Source organism: Pseudophryne corroboree, chromosome 1 (assembly GCF_028390025.1).
Source record: "Pseudophryne corroboree isolate aPseCor3 chromosome 1, aPseCor3.hap2, whole genome shotgun sequence".
Classification (NCBI taxonomy): Eukaryota; Metazoa; Chordata; class Amphibia; order Anura; family Myobatrachidae; genus Pseudophryne; species Pseudophryne corroboree.
In genome coordinates, this window is record NC_086444.1 from 481289661 (window position 1) to 481312111 (window position 22451).

Here is a 22451-nt window from a genome sequence, read left to right on the forward strand (position 1 = left end):
ATATGTTTATAAGCAATGTTTGGACTTGTACATACCTGTGTTTATGTGTGCTTTTAACTGTTGGCTGATTAATTATTTTTCTAACCATTTTTTTTAGCAATTATTGTCTATAATATTGAAAACTATTATGTAATTATACAGGTAATTTATCCATGACAATATTGTTGTATATAAGTTGTATAAAAAAGACATCAATCTATTTAATAAAATCAGATTTTGATATACTGTATAAAGTACCCTTCTCAACAGTGATATTTTCCTGTTACAAAACAAGTAACAACCTCTAACATGGCCAAGTTCCAAAAAGGAGGTTAGTAAAAGGCCAGATCACAAACTCCATTGACTATAATGGTGTAACACGGCAGACTGGTATTTCTGCAGCAGGCACTGTTGCTTCATGGCAATGCATCACTCACGTACACTGTCAGGACATGTTCCAAGACAAAATAAAAACTATTTGTTTTCTTCATGTAGAGCTGGGGCACAGGTGCCACCATCTTGCCTGAGATCAGCTGACAACTGCTTCACCAATTCCAGTCCAGATCTCCAGCACATGACTGCAGAGACCTATCAGCAGCCAGGGCTCCCTATATAAGTCTCTCCCTGGCCACTACTTATGTTAACTTCCTGTTCTGCTTGACAGCAGATTCCAGAGTTTGGCTCCTCAGTATTGATCCATCTGCTACTGTATTTCAGCATGTGCAGTCTGCATTCTTTCCTGTAAAGTGGTGCACTACAAGTACAAGTCTGTTTCTGTTGTAACAGTGCTCTATAAAACCAAATATGTTCCTGTTGTAACAGTGCACTACAAATCCAGCCTGTTCCTGTTCTAGTGGTTACTACAAACTCCTGCCTGTTCCTGGTGCTTTATCTGGCCCCCACTCTACAGAGTCTCTACACTGCTCTGCTGCCTCTCAGCTGAGAGTTATTCACAATTAATTATCTGAGCATTATACTGTTTCCAGCTATTTCCCTGTGTGGGGGTAATCACTGTTCTGCTAAGCCCAGGTATGTCCAGTACCTGCAGTACTGAGTCTCCTTTGTTGGATACTGTCTGCAGTGCACTGTTTTTACTCAGAGGTTTTACAGTTCTGTTATGTCGGTTGGGTTCGGGATCCCGGCGGTCAACATGCCAACGCCGTAATCCCGGCTGCCAGAATGCTGTCAGGGGGGGAAGGGAAAAGAAGCCCCTTGCAGGCTCAGTTGCTCGCTGCGCTCGCCACAGATTCTATTCCCACTCCGCCAGGATCATGACTGCATCCCGTTATGCCATCTGCCCAGCTGTGATATCATCTCTAGCACAGTACCCAGAGCGCCACATCGTGGAGGGCACCGCTGCTATTAAGGGGCTCACATCTAAAAGCTTTATGAGTCTAACAGTCTCATAGTATAAGCCATGACTAAGGACTCTGGGGACAAACTCCAGACAGTGCTTGGTAGGAGGGGCGGGGAGTGGAGGGGTTCCCATCTCATCTCTCCCCGGCTCCTTTCTGGGGACTGGTTTGCTGGAGCAGAGGGGAAAGTGGTGCCGCTGGGGGTGGTGGTGGGGGGTGTATGGCGGGGACTCGGCGGTACATAGCGTTCCCAGCCTGTCTAGCTGATGGAAGAGCCCGATGAGCTGGGCAGCTGATGGCATCCCTCCCTGCCCGCTATGGACTCAGTGTTTTTAATCTAAGACAAATTTATATTTTGTAACCCAACCCTGAGGGGGAGGGGGTGCCACTGGGAAGGTGTGTGACGGGGTCTTGACGATACACGGCATCACTTCCAGCCTTTCTGGCCCAATGGAAGAGTCCGACAAGTGGAGCACCCCTGCTGGGCAGTAATGGCATCCCACAGTGCCCGCTGCGGGCTCAGTGTTCTCCAGTTGCCGCTTGGCCTGTGCCACAGTGCTGCTGTCCAAGATGCTAGATAGAGCATCCTGAACGGGCCGGTGTACAACTGGAAAGACACCTAGGCCCTGCTGCTCTTCATGGGCATCACCTAACTGGTGTCCCCGTTCAGGTGGTGGATGGCAGATGCGCTGACCGGGCGCTTCTGTACAATCCTCCTCAGCATGGTTCTGTACCTACTTTGGCATGCTGCGCTTTCCCATGATCGGTTCACAAGAGAAGAGAAAGAATTGGTCTTGAGTGGCGCACAAAATAAATAACTACATAAAATATAACTTTTAATTCATTACTGTTAAGAAGACCTGTAACTATGAAATATTAAAAACCAACAGACAATGACAAGACAAAGTGTTACATATATTTAAAAACACACACTGTACTCCATGTATCGTGCACTGCTTATGTACTGTAATTAATTAGTGGGTGCAAGGGCCCTGACAAAACTACCTGTGAAACGCGCGTCGGCGGTTCACACTGTGCTACTATGCTAATAACTCGTGCATGCTAATCAGTTGTGTTACTGTCTAAATGTGAATTTAATAGAATGTACTCGTGATGTGGAGCTATGAATGCAAGGCTGAGACTATATGCAAATTGAACTAATTACTGAGCTATAGAGTGACCCAGCAGCCTGACAACTGGCAGGGGCACTATGCTATATTAGAATACAATGCTCATCATTCTTATTTCATACTCCTATTAGATGTCTATGATGCAGTAAAAACAGGATAGATTTGTACCACAGTGTATATATAAATCTAGTGTCCTCCTTTTTTGAATGGAATACCACTATTAACAACACTCAGTACCTGCTTATATGCAGCTGTGTCAGGCACACTGTGCATAATACAACTAATTACAAGCTGAAATGACAGTGTGTTATAAGATTGCCTCCCTTTACAAACATATAGCATTCAAGCTTATATAATCACTGGGAGGGAATAAGATACACTGTAGCTGTTCATTGTTACTGAGTGTCTGCAGCAGTCACTCCCTATTATATGAATAGGAGGTTGTCACTCACAATTCTGTTACATGTAGCTGCTTAGGATACAAATTGAGCAGCATTGTAAAAATAGAGAAAGACAGCAGAAGTTTAGAGGCTTGATACTCATAAACCTGTGGTACAATCTGCTTATCTTCAGGCTCTATACGGAGTACAGACACTTGCAGTATACTAGCTATCACAATAACTAAGCTGATATAGTCAAGATTATTATATAAGAGAGAAACCATTCAAACTTTCCACCACTATAACTGTGAGAATAGTGCAGTGGATCCCCCTCTGGAAATTCCCACAATAATTGTATATAAGAAGGAACTTACGGTAATAACTGATCCTGCCATTTGTAATAAAATTATAGGATATGGTACAATAATGCAGAGTCACTGCTAAATCAATAACATTTGAATTTAGGGTACACACTACAGTCACTGTAATAAAGGGCTGATTAAGCCAACAGCGACACATTACACAAGGTGTACCCAAATAATGGACCAATACATATCACCGTAAGCGCTGATAAAGAGATTTGAGAGTGGTGACCTGTGATAGGAGCATAATAAAATCTGCTGCTTTGAATAAGACTCACTTGTGATTGAGTCAATAGATTCAATTTACGTGTTAGAATCTACCAGAACCACCTACATTATCAGCAGCAGTACAGTGGCAGTGTCTGATTATGTATGAGCTTAAAATGACATAATATGTGGTGATATATGAAGAGGGAACACTAGCCAGCAGTTATTCAGCTACTTCAATATTGTATATTGATAACTATCATACTCGTGACTATAATTGCAAATTTGGATTAAAATGTATAGAAACCATGAATAAATCACAATATAAATATTGGTAATCAACCTCTATTCACATTAATGAATTGACAGTATACACAAGATAAAGAGAGGTCATTGCACCCACTAATTACTTACAGTACATAAGCAGTGCACGATACATGGAGTACAGTGTGTGTTTTTAAATATATGTAACACTTTGTCTTGTCATTGTCTGTTGGTATTTAATATTTCACAGTTACAGGTCTTCTTAACAGTAATGAATTAAAAGTTATATTTTATGTAGTTATTTATTTTGTGCGCCACTCAAGACCAATTCTTTCTCTTCTCTTGTGAACCAGTTTCCATTTATTGGCAACCATACAACATGTGGCAGCACCCCCATAATTGATTCAAATATATGAAATAGAAATATTACATGGGGCTCAGTTATATATAGAGAAATATACTACTAGTGCAGTAGTTTCCCTTTTTTCCCCTTTTTCCCCTGAATAGCTTTCCCATGATCACCTACACTGACACCCACACCGGCTTCTGCAGGGACATCACCCTGGCCCAGGTGGAGAACTGCAACACGACCAACGAGACCTCAAGGAGCAGATGGGCATGTACTTCATAGGACTGGTCATCGTAGGGCAGATAGTGGGCTCTGTCAAGGCGATCGCCGCCCCATTTGGCAGTGACCAGGTACTGTATGTTTCCCCCCACCACACGCAGTACATGTGTGTGCGGGGATTGCCCTATAAATAAGCAAACTATGCAGCTGAGTAAGGCATCGCACATAGAGGGTGCTCTGGCAGCGATAGAGAGCAGGCAGCCGCAGCTTGTCTCACTGACTTCTATTAGTCAGGGCTGCTGCCGAGGTGACTCCCCTATGTCAGGGCCATCTTTTTGTATGGGCTCTTGCCCAAGGGCCCCAGGAATATAAGGGCCCTAGGCTGATAGCTGAGGGTCCCCTCTTTCTATGGGTACCAGATTTTTGAAAATCGGCCCAGGGGAACCGGAGATATCCGACTTGAAAGCAGTGGTACCCATCCAAGCCTGTTAATTGCTCTTCCCAGCCAGATATCTCAGGTTCTGTCTAATTTAGAGACTTTCTGAGGGTATAATCCTAAAGCTGTGACTCTCCCCTTTTGGTGGACATTAAAAGCTTGTCTCTACTATGCTCAGAACCTGAGATATCAGCCTTCAAGCAGCTGGTACCTGCTCCAGCTCCACACGAAAAATATGCAGTTTTATATTTTTGTTGGTGAATTGCTCTGGCTCCTGAGTTCTGATACCTAAGTCCCCAGTGCCTTCTGAAAGGTCGGACTCTCTAGATTTTTATCCCATTCAAAGCTAAGAAATCTATTTTCGGGAACTTGAGATATCTGCAGGTAAGCAAAATGACCTCCCACCGGAATATGATGAATTTTAAGCCCACTCCACTATACACCCTCCCCTACGTATTAAACACCCCTACCACCCTGGAAGTCATGTACCAGGGCTTCTTCATTCAGCCCAATGCCCCCTTCTACAGTTTAGCCCCATCTGTGCAGTAAAGGAGTAATTAGCAGAAATTACTGCTCCAGGTCCTACATGCTGAGCGGAAGATTGAACACCCCCTACCGCCCACTGGACTTCAAAGCTCCCGTTTTAGCACCCCAACCCCTACCGCTGGAGGATGGGTAGGGGGCCCAGTGCATTGCTGTGCCCAGGGGCCTACACTGCCGTTAAGATGGCCCTGCCCTATGTAGTATTGCATGCATATGTACTGAGCGATGGAGCGTCATGATGTCACACCGCTCATTACAATATATGGAAAATGGTCTGGGGCAGGAAGCTCGCCCCTGCCACGTGAAGACTGGAGCAGACTCAGCGGAGGAGATGTGTTTAAGCGGGTGACCCGCAGCCCGCCTTCCCTCTGCCCTGCTCAAACTCCCAGAAAAGGCCAGTTCTTCTTCTTTATATATTTCTGTTGCTTGGCCTACATTCACTTCAGTAATCTCTAGGTATATGAGCCAGCCAGGAATAAGTTTAAAATTAATATTAATCAATATTGTGCCCTCTTTTTTCATAAACTGCAACTGCCAGCCTCATGAGAATGTCCCAGACCAGTCCCATTCTGTATGAAGTCACCCACTATCTTCCTGTCACCCTTGCCTTAGTCACCCACTGTTTCTCTGTCACCCCTGCCTCAATCACCCACTGTCTACCTGTCACCCCTGCCTCAGTCACCCACTGTTCCCCTGCCTGTCACCCCTACCTCAACCACCCACTATCTCCCTGTCACTCCACCTCAACCATCCACTAGCTCCTAACACCCCGGCCTCACCAGTCACCCACTAACTCCCTGTCTTCCCTGCCTCAGTCACCCACTGTCATCCCTACCTCAGTCACCCACTGTCTCCTGTCACCCCTGCCTCAGTTACCCACGGTTTCCCTCTCACCCCTGTCTCAGTCACCCACTGTCACCCCTGCCTCAGTCACCCTCTGTCTCCCTTTCACCCCTGCCTCAACCATCCACTAGCTCCCTGAAACCCCTGCCTCACCACTCACCCACTAGACCCACTGTCTCCCTTCACCCCTGCCTCAACAACCCACTATCTCAGTCATCCCTGCCTCACCAGTCACCCACTAGCTCCCTGTCACCCCTGCCTCAGTCACCCACTAGTGCCCTGTAACCCATGCCCCAATCTACCACTATCTCCCTATCACCCCTGCCTCACCAGTCACCCACTAAGTCCCTGTCACCTCTGCCACCCCAGTTACCTACTATCCACCTTACCTATCACCCCAGTTACCTACTATCCACCCTTGGGGGTACGCTTGTGTGGACACACCCTTTTCTTGAGAGACCACACCCCTTTATGTGTTGTGCACTGTCCCTTTAAAAAGTTAATCCCATCAAGGGTCGCCAAAATTTTATTTTGCTTACAAAAAAAAAAATTAAGCTCGGGCCGGCCCTGTATATTCAGATACACGGATGTACACAAGGGAAGGGCTTTGTAGTGGCATTAGCATAAAGTCTCAAACATAACTGCAGCAAAAGATACAATGAAGGCTGCGACTGCCTCCGACTGTTCTTAAACTGGGTACAAACCACTGTTGATACAGATGTGAAAGCCAATCAAGTGGGTGTCCAAATAGGTGGTGGGATTAAGCCTGGGGTCCTCATACAACAGCACAGGTGTATCAACAGTGGTTTGTACCTAACCCCCATTCCATCTTAGGGGTGGAAGTGGAAGTGGCCTTGCCTGTTCTTAAACTGGGTACCTCTATTTTTTGTATTACATTTTTATATATATTTTTTAAACATTGACTGTGAAAATAAAAGAAAAAAACTTCCATTTTTATAAAAATAAGAATTTACTTACCGATAATTCTATTTCTCATAGTCCGTAGTGGATGCTGGGGACTCCGTAAGGACCATGGGGAATAGCGGCTCCGCAGGAGACTGGGCACATCTAAAGAAAGCTTTAGGACTATCTGGTGTGCACTGGCTCCTCCCCCTATGACCCTCCTCCAAGCCTCAGTTAGGATACTGTGCCCGGACGAGCGTACACAATAAGGAAGGATTTTGAATCCCGGGTAAGACTCATACCAGCCACACCAATCACACCGTATAACCTGTGATCTGAACCCAGTTAACAGTATGATAACAGAGGAGCCTCTGAAAGATGGCTCACAACAATAATAACCCGATTTTTGTAACAATAACTATGTACAAGTATTGCAGACAATCCGCACTTGGGATGGGCGCCCAGCATCCACTACGGACTATGAGAAATAGAATTATCGGTAAGTAAATTCTTATTTTCTCTAACGTCCTAAGTGGATGCTGGGGACTCCGTAAGGACCATGGGGATTATACTAAAGCTCCCAAACGGGCGGGAGAGTGCGGATGACTCTGCAGCACCAAATGAGAGAACTCCAGGTCCTCCTCAGCCAGGATATTAATTTTGTTGAATTTTACAAACGTATTTGCTCCTGACCAAGTAGCTGCTCGGCAAAGTTGTAAAGCCGAGACCCCTCGGGCAGCCGCCCAAGATGAGCCCACCTTCCTTGTGGAGTGGGCATTTACAGATTTTTGGTTGTGGCAGGCCTGCCACAGAATGTGCAAGCTGAATTGTACTACAAATCCAACGAGCAATAGTCTGCTTAGAAGCAGGAGCACCCAGCTTGTTGGGTGCACACAGGATAAACAGCGAGTCAGATTTCCTGACTCCAGCCGTCCTGGAAACATATATTTTCAGGGCACTGACAACGTCTAGCAACTTGGAGGCCTCCAAGTCCCTAGTAGCCGCAGGCACCACCAATAGGTTGGTTCAGGTGAGACGCTGAAACCACCTTGGGGAGAAACTGAGGACGAGTCCTCAATTCCGCCCTGTCCGAATGGAAAATCAGATAAGGGCTTTTTCAGGATAAAGCCGCCAATTCTGACACGCGCCTGGCCCAGGCCAGGGCCAACAGCATGACCACTTTCCATGTGAGATATTTTAACTCCACAGATTTAAGTGGTTCAAACCAATGTGACTTTTGGAACCCAAAACTACATTGAGATCCCAAAATGCCACTGGAGGCACAAAAGGAGGCTGTATATGCAGTACACCTTTTACAAACGTCTGAACTTCAGGGACTGAAGCTAGTTCTTTTTTGGAAGAAAATTGACAGGGCCGCAAATTTGAACCTTAATGGACCCCAATTTCAGGCCCATAGACTCTCCTGTTTGCAGGAAATGTAGGAATCGACCCAGTTGAATTTCCTCCGTCGGGCCTTACTGGCCTCGCACCACGCAACATATTTTCGCCAATTGCGGTGATAATGTTTTTGCGGTTACATCCTTCCTGGCTTTGATCAGGATAGGGATGACTTCATCCGGAAAGCCTTTTTTCCTTCAGGATCCGGCGTTCAACCGCCATGCCGTCAAACGCAGCCGCGGTAAGTCTTGGAACAGACAGGGTCCTTGCTGGAGCAGGTCCCTTCTTAGAGGTAGAGGCCACGGATCCTCCGTGAGCATCTCTTGAAGTTCCGGTTACCAAGTCCTTATTGGCCAATCCGGAGCCACGAATATAGTGCTTTCTCCTCTCCATCTTATCAATCTCAGTACCTTGGGTATGAGAGGCAGAGGAAGGAACACATACACTGACTGGTACACCCACGGTGTTACCAGAGCGTCTACAACTATTGCCTGAGGGTCTCTTGACCTGGCGCAATACCTGTCGAGTTTTTTAATCATGTGGACGACTTCTGGGTAAAGTCCCCACTCTCCCGGGTGGAGGTCGTGCTGAGGAAGTCTGCTTCCCAGTTGTCCACTCCCGGAATGAATACTGTTGACAGTGCTATCACATGATTTTCCGCCCAGCGAAGAATCCCTGCAGCTTCTGCCATTGCCCTCCTGCTTCTTGTGCCACCCTGTCTGTTTACGTGGGTGACTGCCATGATGTTGTCCGACTGGATCAACACCGGCTGACCTTGAAGCAGAGGTCTTGCTAAGCTTAGAGCATTGTAAATGGCCCTTAGCTTCAGGATATTTATGTGAAGTGATGTATCCAGGCTTGACCCTAAGCCCTGGATATTCCTTCCCTGTGTGACTGCTCCCCAGCCTCGCAGGCTGGCATCCGTGGTCACCAGGACCCAGTCCTGAATGCCGAATCTGCGGCCCTCTAGAAGATGAGCACTCTGCAACCACCACATGATGGATACCCTTGTCCTTGGTGACAGGGTTATCCGCTGATGCATCTGAAAATGCGACCCGGACCATTTGTCCAGTAGGTTCCACTGGAAAGTTCTTGCGTGGAATCTAACGAATGGGATTGCTTCGTAGGAAGCCACCATTTTTACCCAGAACCCTTGTGCATTGATGCACTGAGACTTGGTTCGGTTTTAGGAGGTTCCTGACTAGCTCGGATAACTCCCTGGTTTTCTCTTCCGGGAGAAACACCTTTTTTCTGGACTGTGTCCAGGAACATCCCTAGGAAACAGAAGACAAGTCGTCGGAAACCAGCTGCGATTTTGGAATATTGAGAATCCAATCGTGCTGCCGCAACACTACCTGAGATAGTGCTACACCGACTTCCAACTGTTCCCTGGATCTTACCCTTATCAGGGAATCGTCCAAGTAAGGGATAACTAAAATTTTCTTCCTTCGAAGGGATATCATTTCGGCCATTACCTTGGTAAAGACCCGGGGTGCCGTGGACCATCCCTACGGCAGCGTCTGAACTGATAGTGACAGTTCTGTACCATAACCTGAGGTACCCTTGGTGAGAAGGGTAAACTTTGACATGAAGGTAAGCATCCTTGATGTCCCAAGACATCATGTAGTCCCCTTCTTCCAGGTTCGCAATCACTGCTTTGAGTGACTCAATCTTGAATTTGAACCTCTGTATGTAATGGTTCAAAGATTTTAGATTTAGAATCGGTTTCACCGGGCCGTCTGGCTTCGGTACCACAATAGTGTGGAATAATACCCCGTTCCCTGTTGCAGGAGGGGTACCTTGATTATCACCTGCTGGGTGAATGGCTTCCAAAACTGCCTCCCTGTCAGAGGGAGACGTCGGTAAAGCCGACTTTTGGAAACGGCGAGGGGGAGACGTCTCGAATTTCAATTTGTACCCTTGAGATATTTCCTGAAGGATCCAGGGGTCTACTTGCGAGTGAGCCCACTGCGTACTGAAATTCATTGAGAACGGGCCCCCACCGTGCCTGAGTTTGTAAGGCCCTAGCGTCATACTGAGGGCTTTTGCAGAGGCGGGAAAGGATTTCTGTTCCTGGGAACTGGGTAATCTCTTCAGCCTTTTTCCTCTCCCTCTGTCACGAGCAGAAAAGAGGAACCTTTTGTCCGCTTGCCAACAAAGGACTGCGCCTGATAATACGGCGTCTTATTTTGAGAGGCGACCTGGGGTACAAACGTGGATTTCCCAGTTGTTGCCGTGGCCACCAGGTCTAAAAGACCGACCCCAAATGTCCCTTTTTAAAGGCAATACTTCCAAATGCCGTTTGGAATCCGCATCACCTGACCATTTTACTGGTAGAATTGGACAACGCACTTATACTTGATGCCAGTCGGCAAATATTCCACTGTGCATCATGCATATATAGAAATGCATCTTTTAAATGCTCTATAGGCAATAATATACTATCCTTATCTAGGATATCAATATTTCCAGTCAGGGAATCCGACCATGCCAACCCAGCACTGCACCTCCAGGCTGAGGCGATTGCTGGTCGCAGTATAACACCAGTATGTGTGTGAATACATTTTTGGATACCCTCCTGCTTTCTATCAGCAGGATCCTTAAGGGCGGCCATCTCATGAGAAGGTAGAGCCCTTGTTCTTACAAGCGTGTGAGCGCCTTATCCTCCCTAGGGGGTGTTTCCCAACGCACCCTAACCTCTGGCGGGAAAGGGTATACAGCCAATACTTTTTAAGAAATTATCAATTGTTATCGGGGGGAAACCCACGTATCATCACACACCTCATTTTATTTTTCAGATTCAGGAAAACTACAGGTAGTTTTTCCCTCACCGAACATAATACCCCTTTTTGGTGGTACTCGTATTATCAGAAATGTATAAAACATTTTCCATTGTCTCAATCATGTAACGTGTGGCCCTACTGGAAATCACGGTTGTCTCTTCACCGTCGACACAGGAGTCAGTATCCGTGTCGGCGTCTGTATCTGCCATCTGAGGTAACGGGCGCTTTTGACGGCCTATGAGACGTCTGGACAGGCACAAGCTGAGTAGCCGGCTGTCTCATGTCAACCACTGTTTTTTTTTATACAGAGCTGACACTGTCACGTAATTTTCAACAGTACATCCACTCAGGTGTCGACCCCCTAGGTGGTGACATCACTGTTACAGACACTCTGCTCCGTCTCTTTCTCCTCATACATGTCGACACAAACGTACCGACACACAGCACACACACAGGGAATGCTCTGATAGAGGACAGGACCCCACTAGCCCTTTGGGGAGACAGAGGGAGAGTATGCCAGCACACACCAGAGCGCTATATATATATACAGGGATAACCTTATATAAGTGGTTTTCCCCTTATAGCTGCTGTATGTTTTAATACTGCGCCTAATTAGTGCCCCCCTCTCTTTTTTTAACCCTTTCTGTAGTGCAGGGAAGAGCCAGGGAGCTTCCCTCCAACTGAGCTGTGAGGGAAAATGGCGCCAGTGTGCTGAGGAGATAGGCTCCGCCCCCTTTTCGGCGGCCTTATCACCCGTTTTTCTGTATATTCTGGCAGGGATTAAATGCATCCATATAGCCCAGGAGCTATATGTGATGCATTTTTTGCCATGTAAGGTATTTTTATCGTGTTTTATTGCGTCTCAGGGCGCCCCCCCCAGCGCCCTGCACCCTCAGTGACCGGAGTATGAAGTGTGCTGAGAGCAATGGCGCACAGCTGCAGTGCTGTGCGCTACCTTATTGAAGACAGGAACGTCTTCTGCCGCCGATTTTTCCGGACCTCTTCGCTCTTCTGGCTCTGTAAGGGGGCCGGCGGCGCGGCTCCGGGACCCATCCAGGCTGAACCTGTGATCGTCCCTCTGGAGCTAATGTCCAGTAGCCAAGAAGCCCAATCCACTCTGCACGCAGGTGAGTTCGCTTCTTCTCCCCTTAGTCCCTCGATGCAGTGAGCCTGTTGCCAGCAGGTCTCACTGAAAATAACAAACCTAAACTAAAACTTTCACTAAGAAGCTCAGGAGAGCCCCTAGTGTGCACCCTTCTCGTCGGGCACAGAAATCTAACTGAGGCTTGGAGGAGGGTCATAGGGGGAGGAGCCAGTGCACACCAGTTAGTCCTAAAGCTTTCTTTAGATGTGCCCAGTCTCCTGCGGAGCCGCTATTCCCCATGGTCCTTACGGAGTCCCCAGCATCCACTTAGGACGTTAGAGAAAAAGACTTACAGTATGGAGTTTCTTTCTGGATAAGTTGTTGGGAGGCGGTATATGCAAATACAGGAGTTACAGAAGGTCCCTGTGAAGGAGAAAGCATTAAAGATACTTTTGGATGCACATAGGGCTTATCACTAAGGTAAGCCTGGTTTTAATGAGCTGTATATCGTAGATTGTGATGTCACAGTGTCCCGAACAGAGGTAGGTGTGAAAGATTGTAAAAGAAACCTTTATGGGAACATAGGGTTGTTAATAAAGGTCAGTTGTTGGTGATACAACAAGTGAACAACATAGAGTTTGGAGATTCTCTCATGAATGTTGCTGTATTCTGCTCTTTTTGTGGACTCTCAGACATAAGGATTCCAGTTCTATATAGCAGCGCTTGGAGATCGTCCATCAGTCTATTGTTGTGTTTAGAAAGAAGTGGTGTTCTATTGGACATATGCCAAGCTGCAGCTAGGGCACAAGTTATTGTTTCATTTTTTGTATTCTGTGATACTCAACCTGTAATTGAATTTCTCTGAATATATATGTAATCTTTATCATTTACAGGCTCCTTTGTTTTATCCATTCCGTTTGCAATGTACCAAAAACTGAGTACTGGATACTGGTATGGACCACAGACCTACTGCATAGAGGACTTTCCAACGGTTGTTCATCAGAAAGCTTTAATTTTATATACATTTCTTGCAGTATATCTTTTACCACTGCTGACTATTTGTATATGCTATGCCTTCATGCTGAAAAGAATGAGCAGGCCAATTGTGGAGCCCATTGACAATAACTATCAGGTAAGACATAACAATATATGTAGAGAAAGGGCAGACGTTGACACCTTTCATATAAATGACCTCCCTTGTTGCCAACATTAGTCCACTCCAAGCAGTTGTTCTGAACAATCAAAAATCCATCCATTTTATTGCACAGAATAGAAATTCTATTTGCCTAAATACTTTTATTGGTCATGCGTGAAATTATCATCTCTCAGTACTACACCCAACCACTAGATATAGGCAGTTGTACACATCACAGGTAGCCCAATTGTCCACAGATTCAGGGGGTAATGTATCAAAGTCTGGAGAGAGATAAAGTACTAACCAATCAACTCCTGTCATGCTACAGGCTGTGTTTGAAAAATAACAGGAGCTGATTGGTTGATAAGTTATCATTCTTCAAGGTTTAATTTCTCTGCCCAGTTGTTGTGTTTGAATTTCAATTCAAAATGTTAAATCATCTTAAAGCTCCTTATCAGTGGCGTATTTATAATGGGTGCAGGGAGTGTGGTGTACATGGGCCCACGCCGCACACCATACATCCGTTTCTTCAATACTTACCTCTCCGGATTCCCATGTCAGCAGCGCAGCAAAACTGGCTGGTACTTTATCTCCATTCATTTTATCTTTCTCCAAGGCTTAGTACATAGACCCCATGGTATTTGATTTTATTACAGGTCATTGAATTCTTGGAAGATCTTCTAGAATTTGTCTTTCTTTCTACAGGTTCAGCTCCTGGCAGAAAGGTCTGAGGCAGTGCGAACAAAGATCTCTAAGATGGTGGTGGTGATAGTTCTGCTCTTCACCATCTGCTGGGGACCGATACAGCTTTTTATTTTGTTCCAAGCATTTGATTCTAGTTTTGAGAAAAGCTATGAAGCGTACAAACTGAAAATATTTGCTCACTGCATGTGCTATTCCAATTCCTCTGTTAATCCAATTGTATATACCTTCATGGGAGCAAACTTTAGGAAATCCTTCAAGAAAGCCTTTCCTTTCATATTCAAGCCAAGAGTTGAGGGGATCTCTGGAGCAGCTGGTAATACTGAGATGCACTTTGTGTCATCAGGAACCTAACAGTGCTCATAAAGGGCTGTGATGCCTATGGATCATTTCCCGTTTTTTGGTGCATAAGAGAAAGATAGCTAAAGGTGTGGAAGATCAAAGAAAATGTGTGATATAACAAGAAATGTTCATTCTTAATGTATCAGTCATGGCTGTATAGTATATCTATATTTTATGTATTATAGGCCTAATTCAAGGTTGATTGCAAAAGCAAAATCTTCCTCTAATGGGCATGTGCACTGCAGGTGGGGCAGATGTGCACTGCAGGTGGGGCATGTGCACTGCAGGTGGGGCAGATGTAACATGTGCAGAGAGAGTTAGATTTGGGTAGGTTATATTGTTTCAGTGCAGGGTAAATACTGGCTGCTTTATTGTTACACTGCAATTTAGATTTCAGTTTGAACACACCCCATCCAAATCTCTCTCTGCACATGTTACATCTGCCCCCCTGCAGTGCACATGGTCTTGCCCATTAGAGGAAGATTTTGCTTTTGCAATCAATCTTGAATTAGGGCCAGTGAGTGGTAATATGCTTCTTTAAGTTGTATCGGTATGTCCTATATAAGACTAGCTGGCATTGTTATCTGTTGATGAGCATCTCAGTTTAATATAAAAAAAAAACACATTGCTGTCATGCATTGAATGGTTCTTTCCCAGTTACTGTACATAATTTAAATGAACGATCGAAAATGACATTATCCGAAATTAGTTAAAATATTTTAAATAGATGCTGTTTATTAGTGTGTGATTCCTACTTTATGTACAGTATGTGATTGTGTGCAGTCTTCTGTAAAGATTGTCTCTGTATAGGTGTGTGTAATGCCTCAGTGAATGTATTACCCCTTAATGGGTGTGCTGAAACACTGTCCACACAGCAATATCTTGTCTCAGGAGGAAGCTGGTCAGGGAAGCGATTAATACCAATAAACAACAATATTAAAAAGGAGCTATTATGGACTGCTGCTTTACAAATTGAGGAGCTGACCGTCAAAAAGTGAAATTCTCAATAGAAAAATATAAGAAGGAGCACTGTACCATAATGCAGGTGATTATACTAAATGTATTATAAAACATACATCCAGGTTTCCTCTATGTATAATAACACTTGTGACATTAAATTATAAAATAGGTGTTATATCATGCAAACACAGTTAGTAAAAAAACTATGCGGTATATATGTAACTCAAATATAAACAAGAATTAGTAATGCAGGAAGCCACATTGATTTGTAAAGTTTCTGTTTTGGATCCAATCCAAGTACAATGGGTAGAAACCAGAATTTATCCAATCTTCAAAAACATTGGGGGTCATTCAGATCTGATAGCTGCTGTGCGTTTTTGCACAGCGGGCAATCAGATCCAAACTGCGCATGCGTCTGATCCACACTGCACCAGCGCAACATACAGATACAGCGGGATTCGGCGCCCTGCGACGGGATTGTGAGAAGGATCCATTCACACGGGCGTTCACAAGGAAATTGACAGAAAGAGACCATTTGTGGGTGGCAACTGACCATTTTCAGGGAGTGTCCAGGAAAACGTAGGCAGGATCAAGAGTTTTCAGGGAGGGTGTCTGACATCAAAGTCAATTCCGGTCCCGGACAGGCTGAAGTGATCGCAGCGGCTGAGTAAGTCCTGGGCTGCGCAGAGACTGCACTAAATCTGTTTGTACAGCTCTGCTACACATGCATTCACACACTTGCACAGCTAAAATACCCTCCCCCTGTAGACGGCGACTATCTGATCGCAGGACAACAAAAATCGCTGCCTAGCGATCAGATCTGAATTAGGCCATTTGTAAGGACAATGGACTCATTCAGTAAGGATTGCAAAATTTGTGAATCGCAATCTGGCTGATTATCGAACGAATGCGCATGTGCAGTGAGTAATAATAGCGCCAGAAAATGCATACACGTCTTGATCACAATGCAGACTCTGTTTGACTGACAGGTAGCCGGCGTTTCTGAGCGGAAACTTGACGTTTTCTGGGTTTGTCTGAAAAAACGCAGGTGTGCCCAGGCATTTTTAAGGAGGGCCTCTAAAGTCAGCGATGACCACTTCCAGCTGCTTGTGTCGCAAGACTTGTGGATGACCTTGCCTGGCATAGATAAGAAAAATCTTCGATGTTCCGGTGATTGCGTATGGTTTTGCGATCAGACCACATATTGCGATGCATTTTTTTTCTATTTCTGGGCGGCAACTATTTGATCGCAGCAACTGCTTTTTAGCAAAAATTGCAATCCTCAATGAATAAGATCACAGCTGTGTTAGGATCCAATAACAATCAAATAACACTCTCACTCAAATATTGTAAATGCCTTCTCCAGGTGTCACTTGTATAATACAGACTCAATGGGTCTCAAACAATAAAGATGGTAATTCAAAATAACACTGACACATCAATTCTTGGCTGGGACAGCCTTAGCAGAGACTGTTTGTCAATACCATATATGCAGGTCTCCACATGCAGCTGTATATTACTTCTCTGTCTGCATGATGCCCAGGAGGAGCGAATGTAACATCTCAGTGTGCTTTTGTGATGGTGCCGCCGTCAGTGGTGTCCCTGGCACGGTAGTCCGTGCAGCCGCCAATGTGGAAAGTGGTTCCCACTGTTAGGGTTCTCTAACTACAAGGTTAATAGAGGTGAACTTTGTGTTTTACATAGGATACAATGTAGCAGCTCTCACCATAGGCCTTAATAGAGCCTTGCCACCATTGAAATCTATGGAGATGGGTTTGACTGACATCTCAGCCACTCACAGCCAATCACAGGGCAGCTTTTACAGTGGATGCCACTGATTGGCTGGTGGGTCTTTTAGTGACCGAAGTCGCACGTGTGCCGCTCATTTACGTGGTGGAAGTGTACGTGTATGCAGGGCCGGTTCTACACCTTGTGGCGCCCAGTGCAAAAGTTTCCACTGTCGACCCCCGCGCTGCAGTAAAACAGTTAGTGCGCGCCGAAGGCACGTGGGAAAAATAAGGTCATGGCTTCATAGGGGAGGGGCATGGCCACAGTTATGCCCCCAGTAGTTGTGCCCCCAGTAGATTTGCCCCCTGTAGCTATGCCCCTAGTAGATTTTCCCCAGTAGTTGTGTCCCCGGTCGCTGTGACCCCTGTTGCTGTGCCCCCAGTAGTTGTGCCCCCTGTTGCTGTGCCCCCAGTAGTTGTGCCCCCTGTTGCTGTGCCCCTTAGTAGCCGCTTACAAACACACACAAAAAAAACAATACTTACCACTGCCCCGCTCCTGCTTCCCGACCGCTGCTGCTGCTGCTCCATCTGGCCGCCCGCGGCTCCTCTCTATGGGAGAGATGTCATGACGTCTCTCCCATAGCAGCGCCGCACAGACACTAGAGGGTATATTTACTAAAATTCGTATTTGTACCGATTTGGAGTGAGATTCATCACGAATTACATCGAATGTGTAATTGTGCAACTTTTTGAATTTTTTACGACTAATTTACTAAGCTGTCGTATTTTTCTTTTTCGTGTTTTCCTATGTCGATGTCATTCGTAGTTTTGTAAGGTAGAATGCAGCCGATTTAGTGGTTTTGCGGCCGTGTTATGTATTTTTTTTACGACTGCGTCACATTTTGGTTACGGCAGTGTTTGTCCGTACACTGCCGTGTTTTTTTCCTAAGTTTCGTTTTTGTCACTCGTCCGTGATTGGTTTGATTCGTGATGGAGGAGCGTCTGTGCACATTACTATAAAAACGCCCCAAACCGTCAGCACCTCGTGTGTTTAGCTAGGGGAGAGGTGAGAGGAAGGTGTGTTAGGAGTTGGAGAGTTGTTTGGAGTTTGTGGAGGATTTGAGGAGTTTTTTTGCGATTGTTGAGTGCTGTACTGTGTGTGTAAGTAGTCTTGTCATACTTGTTGTGTAGTAATTTAAAAGTTTGTTTATTTTTTGGTCATTGTTTTTTATTTAACGTCTATTGTCATTGTTTGTGAATGAGTGTGTGTGTGTGTGTGTGTGTGTGTGTGTGTGTGTGTGTGTGTGTGTGTGTGTGTGTGTGTGTGTGTGTGGTGTGTGGTGTGTAGTGGTAGTGGTAGTGGAGGAGTGTGTTTTGTTTTTTTCTCAGTGTTATTTGTTGTTTGTCCTGATTATGTCCCAGTCAGAGGTGAGTGAAGTGGAGAAGGTGAGTGAGGTGGAGGAGGTGAGTGAGGTGGAGGAGGTGAGTGAGAGGGAGGAGGTGAGTGAGAGGGAGGAGGTTAGTGAGGTGGAGGAGGTTAGTGAGGAGGAGGGGGTGGCTGCTGCTGCGGCCTCCAGTGATAGTGATGGTGTTGTGGCTCCGCAGCCACGCACCACTACAAAGACTGGCCGCAATGTCAAATTTAGCTATGCTGAAAATATGGCTTTGGTGCGGGAGCTGATGAGGCATCATCGGCAGTTGTTTGGCCATGATGCTGCAAAGGTGTCGTCACGCAGGAAGAGTGTTCTGTGGGGGAAGGTCATTGCGGCTGTGAATAGTGAGGGTGTGGTGAGGCGGACCGAGGACACGTGCCGTAAGCGCCGTGTCAAGGCGAAGATGGCAAAGGAGGTTAAATCGGCCCGCCAAACCGGGGGGTGGACCCCCCTTCCGCGCATCTTACCGTGATTGGGAGGAGCCTGTGCGTGCACTCATTCCGCAAGAAGTGGTTGGTGGCACTTATGTCCGGGATTCGGATCGGCCAAGGCAGGATGGTGAGTTATTTGTGTTTTTTTTAAAACAATTTAAGCATGTGTGCTTTGTCCTTAGTTGTCTGAAATGTCTTCTTGCTATTTGTGGTTGTCAGTTTGTTCATTCTTTTAATGTGTTGGTGATGTAGTGCAGGCCTGGCCAACCTGTGGCTCTCCAGCTGTTGTGAAACTACAAGTCCCATCATGCCTTGCCACAGTTTTGCTATTAGGGAATGATAAAACTGTGGCAGGGCATGCTGGGATGTGTAGTTTCACTACATCTGGAGAGCCACAGGTTGGCCAGGCCTGATGTACTGATTTTTTTTTTTTTTTTTAAATATTACTGGTTGTTTTGGAGTTTTTCTGGTGTTGTAACTCAAAAGTAAATGTTTGTAGGTGTGTTGTAATGATTTAAAATTTTAACATTGTAAACAAAGGTTTTTTGTAAATACATTTCATCTCATTTATGATTATTGTGTGTTGTTATGGGTTGCCCTTTGTGTGCTTGATGTGTTTTTGATTGCATATTTGGTTGTGATGTTTCCAATTTTTACAAGATATTTTGGACTAGTGTTTTATTATTATTATTATCCCAAATTGGGTCCTTAGCGTGCAATATTGTGGTTGTGTCAAGCTACGACGTTTTGTTTTTAAGTAGTATAATTGTTTGCATTATGCGCCTTTGATTTTTTTTCTTTTTTGCTAAATTTATGCTAATTTAAAGAATACGCAACCAATGACGTCAGGCAGAAAAGCATAAGCATCGTTTAGTTTAATTCCCATCAGTACCACATATGTTTACATCACAATAAGGAATTTGCAAAAATATATCACCAAAATAGTATGTTCATAAGGACATTCTTCATATTTCTACAGTACGCCAGAGAAGCAGCACAGCCAGGCCACAGCCAACACTGCCGAGAGATGCAGATGGTGGCAATGCCGGTAAGATTTAACTGTATACACATATTCTGCAAACACATTGAAACACAAAATGTTAATGTTTATCTTATCACACAGGTTCTTCTTCGGCAAATCCACCAACACTAAGGCGCCCATCACAGGGCTCGGTTACTGTGGCAACGAGGCCACCCAAGAGACGCCGTCTTGAGGCTCCAGCACCAGCATCACCACCCCAACGGCGCATCTCCGCAGTGTCGGCCGTGCCACCATTAGTTCTATTGGCCAGCCCCCAAAGTGAGGATCCACAATCCCCGCAGTTGTCTGGTGAGTAAACATAACAATTACGTGTAAATAAGTAAACAAACAGTGTTGTTGATTTATTAACCTGGAGTAGGCATAAGGAAGTGAAAAAACACTGATATGTGCAAGGTGATAAAAGCAGCAGTACAAAACAAACACAACTGTTAATGTACATATTGGATCTGTTTGCCTTGTGCCTTTCTCACCTTGCACATATCACTGGTTTTTCACTTCCTTATGCCTTCTCCAGGTTTATACATCTGCCCCACTGTTATTACATCGAAAATTAAAATACACTAATGACCAGTCATCCTTGCAAGAATCAACAACAACAAGCAGATGGTGTTAAGGTATTTTTAGATGGATAATTGTCAGATGGGATGTTGGCCATATCAACACTTTTTTGACACAAAATATTTGTAGTAAAAAATAACAGAAATGTTAAGTCTCATCCAATTGTTTTGCATGGCCAACAACACCACTTCTAAACATAGGGCACCTTAATACTTTTTCATCCATTGTTAATGTGTACATTTTAGGCCACTATATTTTTTTTAGTTTTTGGCAAACCACTGACTGCCTTGAACAATGTATGAGTGTATTGGCCAACACATTTATTGTATTGTGTGTGTTGTTCCAAAGGAAGCTTCATACCCAATATGTAAATGTAGTACTTTGTATTTGTTAGAGTTCTTCGTGTTTAAACATTAATTATGGCTCAGAATCCTACTATATCCCCCCAAAAAAACCAAATGAGTAGTGAACGTTAGAAGCCACATATTTATTAAAAAATATGAGCTACATAGTTAAGTTTATGCCACAATCTATTTAGCAATTACAACATTAAGATTAAGAAGTAATGCATGTTGAGGTAAAGCTATAGTAAGACCAATGCTACATATTTACTAAATAGTGGTTATCTTCAACCCCATACAGACCCAGGCATCATCACCGAGGATGCCCAGCAGGAACGTGACCAGGAGACCTTCACACTCCACCTGCAGCCCATCGATCCGACTCAGACAACCACGCCACAGGACATACCCCAACCACCCCAAACATCCCACAGCCCCTAATTGAGCACAACACAAGTTGACACACAAATGGGCCCTGAGTTTTGGAGCCGCTGGTCGTCACAACAGGCGCAATACTGCGCAAGCCTCAACACCCACAGCCAATACCTGTCAAGTCTGCCCCATCATTTGCCTAGACTGAGTCGCAACTCAGGCAGACTTATAGTGCAGGTGGGCCGAATCGCTAACTCCATGGAACAGATGAGGGCAGACAACACCCAAATGCAGTCAAACCTCCAATGCATCTTGGATGATCAGCAGCGGCAGCAACAATCACTTATACAGATCATACAACACAATCAAATGATCAATGACAACCTCTCACGCATGATAGCTAACAACACTGCCGCTAACACTCAGCTCACAGCAAGCTTGAACAATCTAAGCCAAAGCCTTAGTGTGTTGGCATCACACCATGCCACATCTAGTTCTGGGACAACGACACCAAGCCACACCCCAGTTCATTCCCCAGTCCGACGCTCAAGTCGAACCCGCACCAACGAGCCAGCACAATCCTCGGCACCCAGCACACAAAGAAAAAAACATTAATAATGTTCGGTCACAATATATTGACCATTACAGTGTTTTTTCTTTTAGATTGGTCGCAAAAAGTTGTGTGTTAAAATTAATAAATTGTGAACACGCAATATGTGTATTGTTTAATTAGCTCCACAAACCACATGCACATTAGTGTCTTGGGCCAGATGTGGATTGTTATAAATATATTGCCTGCCCCTAGGTGTACTCAACTCTACATGTGTGTAAGCTATGTCACCCAGCACATTGTCCATGGCCGCAAGATTAGATAAAGCTACCCTGACTGCATAACACTGCGACTCCTGGGTAGGGAACAGAGAGAGGCATCTATGTAGCCATCCAAGACATCCAAAACCTGAGTGGCCCTTCAAAAATTAAAGGTGAGTGTCATGACCTGTAATCAATACAATACTGTTTTCTCTTACATTACAGAAGCACCACTTAGACATAGACGTGTATGTATGTTTTAACTCACCTGAATTAAATATTTTTAAAAGGTGGCCTGTGAGATACTAATTACATTGCCAGTCACAGGCTGGAAGCTGCCGGTAGCCATAAAGTGCAACACAG

General features: G+C 45.0%; 1 protein-coding gene and 1 long non-coding RNA gene across 3 annotated transcripts in view; both read left to right on the top strand.

Moving 5' to 3' along the window:
* LOC134894505 (G-protein coupled receptor 54-like) overlaps positions 1–15381 on the top strand; it is a 117081-nt gene extending 101700 nt beyond the window's left edge. For both annotated transcript variants that reach the window (XM_063913768.1, XM_063913767.1), the window contains exons 4-5: positions 13129–13367; positions 14076–15381. In XM_063913768.1, coding sequence (XP_063769838.1) covers positions 13129–13367; positions 14076–14426 — 590 coding nt within the window. In that variant the 3' untranslated portion in view covers positions 14427–15381. The remainder of the gene's footprint in view (positions 1–13128; positions 13368–14075) is intronic.
* Positions 15382–19947: 4566 nt separating this feature from the next.
* LOC134908979 (uncharacterized) lies at positions 19948–21901 on the top strand. Its single transcript, XR_010175824.1, has 3 exons — positions 19948–20013; positions 20089–20295; positions 21208–21901. It is a non-coding gene; the product is annotated as an uncharacterized LOC134908979 (long non-coding RNA).
* The last annotated feature ends 550 nt before the right edge of the window (positions 21902–22451 follow it).